This window comes from Pristiophorus japonicus, chromosome 16 (assembly GCF_044704955.1).
Source record: "Pristiophorus japonicus isolate sPriJap1 chromosome 16, sPriJap1.hap1, whole genome shotgun sequence".
NCBI lineage: Eukaryota > Metazoa > Chordata > Chondrichthyes > Pristiophoridae > Pristiophorus > Pristiophorus japonicus.
In genome coordinates, this window is record NC_091992.1 from 42,140,578 (window position 1) to 42,150,931 (window position 10,354).

The window sequence follows — 10,354 nt, forward strand, 5'->3', positions numbered from 1 at the left end:
TTCTACCATCCTCCATAAACTTGAGCTTATCCAAAACTCTGCTGCCCATGTCTTAACTCGCAGCAAGTTCCGTTCACCTATCACCTCTATGCTTACTGACTTACATTGGTCCCAGTTCAGCAACGCCTTAATTTTAAAATTCTCTTGTTTTTAAATTCCTCCATGGCCTTGCCCCTACCTATCTCGATAACCTTCTCCAATTAGATTTCTCCGAGGTCTCTGCGCTCTTCCAATTCTGGCCTTTTGTGCATCCCCAATTTTAATCATTCCAATATTGGCAGTTGTACCTTCAGCTGCATAGGTCCTAAACTCTGGAATTCCCTCCTTAAATTTCTCCACCTCTCTTTCCTCTTTTAAGATGTGCCTTAAAATCTACCTCTTTGACCAAGCTTTTGTTCATCTGCCCGCCTGATGTGGCTCGGTGTCAAATTTTGTTTGATAACGCTCCTGTGAAGCACCTTGTGACTTTTTACTGCATTAAAGGCGCTATATAAATACAGGTTGTTGTTCCTATTTTCTTAAAATATGTAAATTGCATTACTGTGCAAATACTGTTTTGGAACAATGCAGTTTAGGTATTTTCTCTGTTTCCGCTTTCTCACCTCTGCCATACTGATAATACGGGTGACCTGTCCCAGGGATTAATGAATTCTCAGGGACCAGAAATGGCAAATGTGTTACAGCAACCACATTTGAGTGAGTCTGCTGCCTGTTTTTCCTCACTGCTTGTACGGTAGGGGATTGTGACCAATAATTGTGAAACACACCTAGAAAGTTGGTTTGGTCATTGCTGCCACAGTGAGTGTGTGTTTAGTTATAGACCGAGCACTCTTACCAACTTGACTCTTGCCAACCTGTGCCAAAGCCCTCGAGAATGAAGTAATGAAGTGTATCCCTATGGGGAGAGAGTTTACTTTCCGTATCAAGCAAACAGAATCTATTATTGTGGAGATCTTGGTGATTTGGTTTGGATGTGCCTGTGTTTTCTTCAAATCTTCAAGAATGGCAGAATAAGTTGATAAAGCTGCAAAGGAAGATTACAGGAGCCAGGTTTTATAAGTAGGGGTAAGGAGTACAAAAGCAAAAAGGTCATCAATATTTGAAAAATAAAAATGAAAAGGCTCAGAGGAACGGGACAGTGGAAGACACAAAAACCATGCCAAAAATTGCTGGTCACAGGAATGTGGGAAGGGAGGACCTTGAGACAATCACTATCACTAGGGGGGTAGTGCTGAACAGGCTAATGGGACTCAAGGCAGACAAGTCCCCTGGTCCTGATGAAATGCATCCCAGGGTATTAAAAGAGATGGTGGAAGTTATAGCAGATGCATTCGTTATAATCTACCAAAATTCTCTGGACTCTAGGGAGGTACCAGAGAATTGGAAAGCAGCTAATGCAACGCCTCTGTTTAAAAAAGGGGGCAGACAAAAGGCAGGTAACTATAGGCTGGTTAGTTTAACATCTGTAGTGGGGAAAATGCTTAAAACTATCATTAAGGAAGAAATAGCGGGACATCTAGATAGGAATAGTGCAATCAAGCAGACGCAGCATGGATTCATGAAGGGGAAATCATGTTTAACTAATTTACTGGAATACTTTGAGGATATAACGAGCATGGTGGATAGAGGTGTACCGATGGATGTGGTGTATTTAGATTTCCAAAAGGCATTCGATAAGGTGCTACAAAAAAGGTTACTGCAGAAGATAGAGGTACGCGGAGTCAGAGGAAATATATTAGCATGGATAGTGAATTGGCTGGCGAACAGAAAGCAGAGAGTCGGGATAAATGGGTCCTTTTCGGGTTGGAAATCGGTGGTTAGTGGTGTGCCACAGGGATAGGTGCTGGGACCACAACTGTTTACAATATACATAGATGACCTGGAAGAGGGGACAGAGTGTAGTGTAACAAAATTTGCAGATGACACAAAGATTAGTGGGAAAGCGGGTTGTGTAGAGGACACAGAGAGGCTGCAAAGAGATTTGGATAGGTTAAGCGAATGGGCTAAGGTTTGGCAGATGGAATACAATGTCGGAAAGTGTGAGGTCATCCACCTTGGGAAAAAAAACAGTAAAAGGGAATATTATTTGAATGGGGAGAAATTACAACATGCTGTGGTGCAGAGGGACCTGGGGATCCTTGTGCATGAATCCCAAAAAGTTAGTTTGCAGGTGCAGCAGGTAATCAGGAAGGCGAATGGAATGTTGGCCTTTATTGCGAGAGGGATGGAGTACAAAAGCAGGGAGGTCCTGCTGCAACTGTATAGGGTATTGGTAAGGCCGCACCTGGAGTACTGCGTGCAGTTTTGGTCACCTTACTTAAGGAAGAATATACTGGCTTTGGAGTGGGTACAGAAACGATTCACTAGGCTGATTCCGGAGATGAGGGGGTTACCTTATGATGATAGATTGAATAGACTGGGTCTTCACTCGTTGGAGTTCAGAAGGATGAGGGGTGATCTTATAGAAACATTTAAAATAATTAAAGGGATAGAAAAGATAGAGGCGGAGAGGTTGTTTCCACTGGTAGGGGAGACTAGAACTAGGGGGCACAGCCTCAAAATACGGGGGGGAGCCAATTTAAAACCAAGTTGAGAAGGAATTGCTTCTCCCAGAGGGTTGTGAATCTGTGGAATTCTCTGCCCAAGGAAGCAGTTGAGGCTAGCTCATTGAATGTATTCAAGTCACAGATAGATAGATTTTTAACCAATAAGGGAATTAAGGGTTACGGGGAGCGGGCGGGTAAGTGGAGCTAAGTCCACGGCCAGATCAGCCATGATCTTATTGAATGGCAGAGCAGGCTCGAGGGGCTAGATGGCCTACTCCTGTTCCTAATTCTTATGTTCTTATGTTCTTATGAGTGAATAGCTCTTTCAGAAAGCTGGCAGAGAAGAAGAATGGGCTGAATACAATATGGAATGTAGCCTAATTTTCATGATTCTCTGATGATGGGTTTCTGCACAAGTCAGAGACCCGGCTGACTTAACAAAATATAATTTTTATGAATTTTTAATTTTTCAAGTATAGCTTTCACAATGTTTTTCTTTCCCTCAGAATCTCACCCTCTTTTTCCGTATTTAATTCTCTCTCAGTACAGGATAGAAATTACGTCTGTCTCTGCTCTTGAGCAAACACTGAACATGCTTGTACCACATTCTGCTCGGCACGATTTTGATATAGGTCCCAATCTGTGTATTTTCACAACCCCCTCTGTAAGTATTTCCTCCATGGTCCTTTTAACTAAGGTTCATAATAGATTCTTCACTCTGTGAGAAGATGTCACAAGGGTGGAGGGGACCAGGTTGTTTTAGAGTCTGTCACTCTTTCTGTTGAGGTTGGTGTTGGCTCAGACACACCAACTAACCAAGGCAGGATGGGTTTCAGTGAGAGAATGAATTGCGTCCTGGAGTGACACACCAACACTGGTGACATCAGTTGGAAATGAAATAGTTTAAATATGTGAACTGTTGACAACATTGAGTCCTTTTCATGCTAAAATCAGGCAAGAAATGTTTGTCGTTTCTGAGGATATAAACACAAACACAAACTCTTTGCTGAAGCGAGTTTATTGGATAAGATCACATTAATCAAACATACACTGAAGAACTCTGAATATTAAAGTACATCAGTTGTGTCGAAAAGCTGGAGCAACAGGAGATCCGCACAAGTCTCTCTGGATTAGAATGCCATGTTAGCCCCCAGCAGAAACAACCCAAGTAGCAGTCTGTAAACTCTGCTTACAAGCTTACACTTTGCTGGTCTGTATTTCCCAGACTGTAAACATGTTTACATGTGCTTACGTTATATAATTCCCTGCAGTAGAATTTTGCAAAAGCTGACTGTGGTGTGAAAGATATCGAGATGGCCGTGTATGTAGTGAGATGCTGGATCATTTTGGTGATGTGAAAGACTCAGAATTCAGGAACATCCCAGAATTATAAAAGTCTTCAGCACCGTGAAATAACTCTGTACATCACCACTGCTGGGGACACTGATTCTGTTTATTCTGTGACCATTAACCAGGGGCTGGGGAACAGTATATGGACGGGAGGAATGATCGATACTGTGGGGCCCAGAGGGAATAGTAACTCAGTAAGATGGTGTGTGTGAGTTGCTGGTCAAGTGGTATAAATAGCAACAACTGGAGAAAGTTGATGCATTTGGGACTTATTCGGGGAGTTGGGGGGGGGGTGGTGACTAATGGGCCAGTGGATAGGGGAGAGGAGTGGAGTGCTGTATTTTTAAGGTTGGATTAATTACTTGGGCCTATAGTTGTAACTAAGAGTGGAGTGGACACTGCACACTACTGGCATTTTGTAATAATGAAAATAATGTTATTTCTTCTATCATAATTATGTGATGTTAATGGTCACTGAATAAATGAGTAAGTGTCACACAACCTGATATCTTTCCTCAAAGCCCCAATTAACATGTTGGTTGAATCATCATACTGACTTCCCGGATGGATATTCCAGGCCAATATGGGTAGTTGGAATTCAAGTACACATTTCCACAGGCATTAAACCACCATCCACCACGACCAGAGGCACAATTACTGCCGGTGTTATCATTATCTCTATCCTTTGTAGTAAATGGCTGGTTATCAATCAGTACATTGGGGCTAAGTTGGGTCAATCTGTCATAAACATTCCCAGAGAATATTCCAAGTCTGATAGCATATTTCACATTCTCCGGCTCTATGTAAAAAGAGTCATATTCTGCATATTTAATAGCTCGTCTATAATCTGTAAACTCTATTCTGAGTTTGTATCTAGTCTGCCTGGTCAGATAGTAGATATACTCATTCCCCAACCAGTGATCACCCAACACATCACCAAAGCCGTATTTGTATGTGGTCCAGCTTTCAGTCCAGGTGATGCGGCTACTTCTGGTGTTTCTCTGAATCACTGTCCAGCTATCGTTGTTTCTCATGACACATTTGACCACAAGTAGTGGGGATCCTTCAGGCTGGATGACGTGAAGCCCTGAAGTTGCATTTTGGTTGTTTTGTTCAATCTCTGTGCAGTCATGTGGCACTAAAGACAAACACAATCACGTCATCAGTTTATTCCATACACCACAATCCTGCATAGATACAGGGGAGATCGGTCTCTGGTCACTCTCACATAGTAGCAGTCTCTTAAATGAATACAATACCCTGAAAGAGTCTAAAATGTTCCTCTTTTTATAAGAAACGTTAAGGATGAAAAAGGCCAAAGGGCATTAAGCTCATTGAAGCTTAACATCGGGTACCCTAACTCTCTCATTACCGTCTCTAATGTATTTGCCTGCAGTACTTTTCCTGTTTATTTTGTGAAGAAGTTCATTTTATAATCAGTTTTAACCTATTTCTCACTCATTTAAATTCATGCACTCTGGCTCTCAATCCTGGTTTATTGATGTAATAATCAGTGTTTAGCTGATATGCAACATTTAATATTTTTATACCTCAGTAGGTTTCACCTTTACTATCTGGTCTTGAGACTGTAGACCTCCACAGCTCATCCCCTTTACACTCCATGTTGCTCCTCTCTGCAGCCAATTCAGCGTGTGGATATGTTTTTGTGGTGTATGGCGACTGGAAGTATATAATTGAACACAAGACTCCATGTAATCTGCTCAGTGCTGTATTGAGCCCCCAGAATAACCTCTGTAGACTTGTTCGCTACTGTTCTGTCTGTCTTTTTTTTTAATTGACATATTATGTGATTGTAAAAGTGATGAGTTAACTATTACTCCCAGGACACTTTCTTGATCTTAGTTTGTCAATTACTTCCGATTCATTGTATACATATGGTGCATTCAAACAATATGGAGTACTTTACACATCAGTATTGAATTTCATTTGTCATTTATCTGCCCATTTCAACATATTTTCCAAATGAATTCTGTAAATCGTTTGCTCCATCCTCAATCTCTATCGCTCTAAAGTGTTGTCAGCTAATTTTAGTGTGTGAAAGATTAACTGGTTGAAAATAGACCAATTAGTCTCCTGTTAACATAAGAACATAAGAACATAGAACATAAGAATTAGGAACAGGAGTAGGCCATCTAGCCCCTCGAGCCTGCTCCACCATTTAACAAGATCATGGCTGATCTGGCCGTGGACTCAGCTCCACTTACCCGCCCGCTCCCCATAACCCTTAATTCCCTTATTGGTTAAAAATCTATCTATTTGTGACTTGAATACATTCAATGAGCTAGCCTCAACTGCTTCCTTGGGCAGAGAATTCCACAGATTCACAACCCTCTGGGAGAAGAAATTCCTTCTCAACTCGGTTTTAAATTGGCTCCCCCATATTTTGAGGCTGTGCCCCCTAGTTCTAGTCTCCCCGACCAGTGGAAACAACCTCTCTGCCTCTATCTTGTCTAACCCTTTCATTATTTTAAATGTTTCTATAAGATCACCCCTCATCCTTCTGAACTCCACCGAGTGAAGGCCCAGTCTACTCTCCCAGTTAAAACCATAAAAGAAAGTCAAGGATATTGGTTTTTATAAACATGAATGTAGAGTACAAGAGTAAAGAAGAAATTATAAATTTGTACTGTCGGAGAAAACTTTCTTTCTCTTTCCCTTTGGGCAGGATAAACCTCTTTACTCTTGGCTCCCTCTAGTTGCGTATTGCTGTAGGTATGTTAGGCTCGACCCTCCATTGGCCAGAATAGCACCTCCCAGTGGTGGCTCTGGTGAAAAGCAGGGACAAAGTGGGGCTCCAGGGCTCTGTTCTGCTACTCCCTGTAAAGTTTGAAGACTTTGGGATTGTTGCCTGTGGCTGGGCTGTGATTCTCATGATTGTGCGAGATAGCTGGTGCCTCCCACCTCTTTTCCTCTATTTTACCTCCTTCCTCGTTTTTGGCCCAGGCCAACTTAGATAGTTCACCGAAGTGAATCAGAACCTGTGCCAGACAATGCAGTGATAAACCCCAAGTGAATGACGGCACTAATGTGACAGGATGATTATCAGTCGCAGGTTCAGAAATACAAGTGACTGGTGTTCATGTTGATTTCTGTAATAATATTTCTTACCTGCTGAAACTGTTGCCATTATAAGTAAGAGGAAGAAACTGAGCTGAAAGAAGGTTCCTTGCTCCATTTTCGTCATTCTCCTGGAAAGAAAAGGTCATTCATGAGACTCCACGCCAGGAGCCTTGTAAAATGTATCCTATGGTAGACTTAGCTTTACTCATATCAGAAAGGCTCACATCCACGTACAGCACTACGGAGCTGGCAGAATAGCTCTGGGTTACTAAGTCACATGACGCTCCATGTAGTAACACTCCGCTTTGTACACGTGTTTAAACATGTATTCAGAGTCCTGTTCAGGATACCTGTTACATTTCTACAGTAAATGAAGTGCTGACTTTCCTCTAGGTGGCGATGCAGCAACCTACCTGGGATCGTTACCTTTAAAAAGACCGTTGTTTCCAGTTATACTGTAGCAGCTCTGAAGCCCAAGTGGTGTCAGACTGTGTCCTCCAGGTGATTTCACATCGGTTGCTAAAATTCATTGGCAGCCGTGCCTTCAGCTACCCAGGCCCTAACCTCCGGGGAATTTCCTCTCTAAACCTCTCTGCCTCTCCAGCTCTTTCTTCACCTTTAAAATGCTCTTTAGTTTTTGGTCATCTGTCCTAATATCTCTTTATATGGCTCCGTGCCAAATTGTGTTTGATAACGATCCTATGAAGCGCCTTGCCACATTTCACTTAATGGTACTGCATAAATGCAAATTATTGTTGTTGCGGTACCGATTAAATATTTCATTAACATATATTATTAAATACCACATTACCATATCAACCAGTATTAATCAAATGCTGCATTACAGTATAACCCAGTATTACTGCTTAATCACCTCATTACCATATAATCCTCTATCAAATGCCTCATTACTGTTAAAGTATACCCTATAATTTTGCCTCCTGTGTGTAAAGACTACAGCAAACATATTCACATCAACAATGATTTAACAATTCAATAACCAGCAGCAAAATGTGTGGATCAGAACCCAGATCTGTCTGAGAACATTCCTGTAAACCCTGAACCTTGAACCGGGTTCACAAGCCACATGCAGGTAGGGATTGTAATCCAGGGTCAGACTCTGACCACATGGTACCTTCCGATCTGTGACTATACAGCAGATTGTCAATTACTCCTCAGAACAACAGGAGAGGCTACAGAGATACCTGAGTTACTTACATTGTGGACAGGATTCCAGACACTGAGGAATTGGAAAGCACGTCTGTATTTAAAGGGGTTGGGTGATGAATATTAAAGTACTATGCATGTGACGTCTAATAGAGGCGTTGACATTCTCTCTAGCACCTGTCAACAGGCTTCACTAGGGCATGATTTTTACTTAAATGTTTTATTAAATCTACATAGAGATGTAAACTGAAGAGACTGGTGCTAGGAGGAAGTCGAAATGAGGAAAATGTGAGAGACTGCTGTACTGAAACTGATGGTTGAATGCAAAAGTGCTTTAAGAGTGAGTTGGAGCCGAGGTTTCGGCAGGGTGTTTGAATCTTTTTCTATTGATCACAAGTGCCTGATACACACAGAAAATCAGGGCCGAATGGCCTACTCCTGCACCTATTTTCTATCTTACTTAAGAGTCTCCAAATCCAGCTACCAAGTTTATAGATTTTCTGTTTACCCAATATGTTGTATACTCTCTCCCTATAAGCACACTCTCCGCTCAGCTAAGTCCAGAGAGCTTGGCAAAAGCCAATGCTTAAGGCCCCGAAGTGTTTGCATTGCTCTGCAGGAGCTTAGCTAAAACTGCAGAGCTTTCCAGCACAGAGCACTGGGAAGCTTCTTGCTGATTGTGCAGCGAGGACCATCTTGCATTAGGTCTTTGGTTTGCAGGATTATCTGGAACCAATGGGAAATATCCCAACCCTCAGTGATATGTCTACCCTCCATTTTCCATCGATGCCAATCATCAGCAGTACCCTGGATACTGTAGACTTGCCCGGCTCAGCTGTTGGGGAACCTAGTTTGCTATGGAGGATTGGCTTGATTCCAATCTTCTATTACCAGCCTTGACATTGTGGAGCCACTTTGACCTAAAAAGACTATTTGCCTTCCACACCACCTCCCTTTTCCCAAAAATGGGGTCAACCTTGTTTTCCATTTTCCAATGTTTTTTCCAGTTTTGATACAAATAATACAAGCCCCAGACTGCAGGATTGTCGCAGTAGAATTAATTTGAAATATACATAGGTCAGTGGAAACTGACAGCTGGAATTCCCAAAGTGGGACATCTGTCGCCTTGGGCTAGTGAGCTCAAGGTGTGAACAGGGTCAGGAAGAGGAACATTGAAAGAGCACTCACCATCTTTGGAGAAAGCAAAAACGAGCAAGATCACGGACCGTATATTATATGGTTATCTCAGATCAATTAGATTATTAGAGGTGTTATAACGGTATTGATTGCGTAATTTTCAGGGACAAATCAGATCGCGAAAACAGTAATGGAGGCATGAATCACATGATTCATGTTAACCAATTAGGTTCCTAATAGGTAACACTCACTCAATGGGCCAAATCGGAAGGCCAGAAGAGGACCTAAATTCAACATTTTTAAAATATAGAATAGTAAATATGGTAAAAGGAACAGGATCTGATTTGAAGCAGGAACTGACTTTCCATTGAATAAAAATCAAATTTTCTTTCTCGTAGGTAGGCCTCTCAGATCAGGCCTCCTTCCCTGCCAGCCAGGATGTTCCACAGCCTCACAGATAGGAGCTGCTTGTCTGTCCCAACATGGAGACCACGGCATTCCCACCCACCCTGGCTCTTGGTGCAGACTGAAGCATCCACAAGATTCACAAAGTCATGATGGGACAAAAAAACATCTCATAATCATGTAAATAACTGAGAATATGAGGTTTTGGGAAGGAGGAAGAATAAAGAAATGAAGTAGATGAATCTGAAGCAAACACTGAAATCCACAGTGGGTCGTTACGGTTACAGTAGCTGTTTTTCGGGGAGGGGATTTACTTGCAACTTGAGCAAGTTTTGTAAAGATAATATTAAAAATATTTTATATGTGAGGCCCTGTACCTTTCAGCATTAATGAGCTGTGTAATATTTTTACCCTGTCCCAGTCATGTGTTCTATAGCTCCACCACATTTACTGTATTTCAACGATGAGCAAACTGTTGCCACGTTTACACTCCATGGGAGTATGATCATTTACAGAAACTGCAGTTTAGGTCCCGGAATACCCGCAAGAAATGCTCCAGGACATCTGCTGATATTATCAAATTAAATTTCTTGGCACATCAATAAACATTGTATTTTTCTGCATACATTATTGTAACTTCCTTATTGTCTCAGTAGTTTTCTTGGTTT

At 41.8% G+C, this 10,354-nt stretch overlaps 1 protein-coding gene across 1 annotated transcript; it reads right to left on the reverse strand.

Moving 5' to 3' along the window:
* Positions 1-4,365: 4,365 nt before the first annotated feature.
* LOC139227026 (fibrinogen-like protein 1-like protein) lies at positions 4,366-7,101 on the reverse strand. The gene is made up of 2 exons (XM_070858115.1): positions 7,026-7,101; positions 4,366-5,034 (listed from the first exon to the last, which is right to left on the reverse strand). Exons 1-2 carry the CDS (start codon positions 7,099-7,101, stop codon positions 4,424-4,426), a joined length of 687 nt encoding a protein of 228 aa, XP_070714216.1. The 3' UTR covers positions 4,366-4,423.
* Between the last annotated feature and the right edge of the window lie 3,253 nt (positions 7,102-10,354).

What these genes read in the sequence shown, in the direction of transcription:
- LOC139227026 (XM_070858115.1), bottom strand. Translation starts at nt 7,101, where the DNA reads ATGACGAAAATGGAGCAAGGAACCTTCTTTCAGCTCAGTTTCTTCCTC. An exon ending in AATGGCAACAGTTTCAGCAG is followed by an intron (nt 5,035 to 7,025) that starts GTAAGAAATATT and finishes GTTTGTCTTTAG; the next exon opens with TGCCACATGACTGCACAGAG.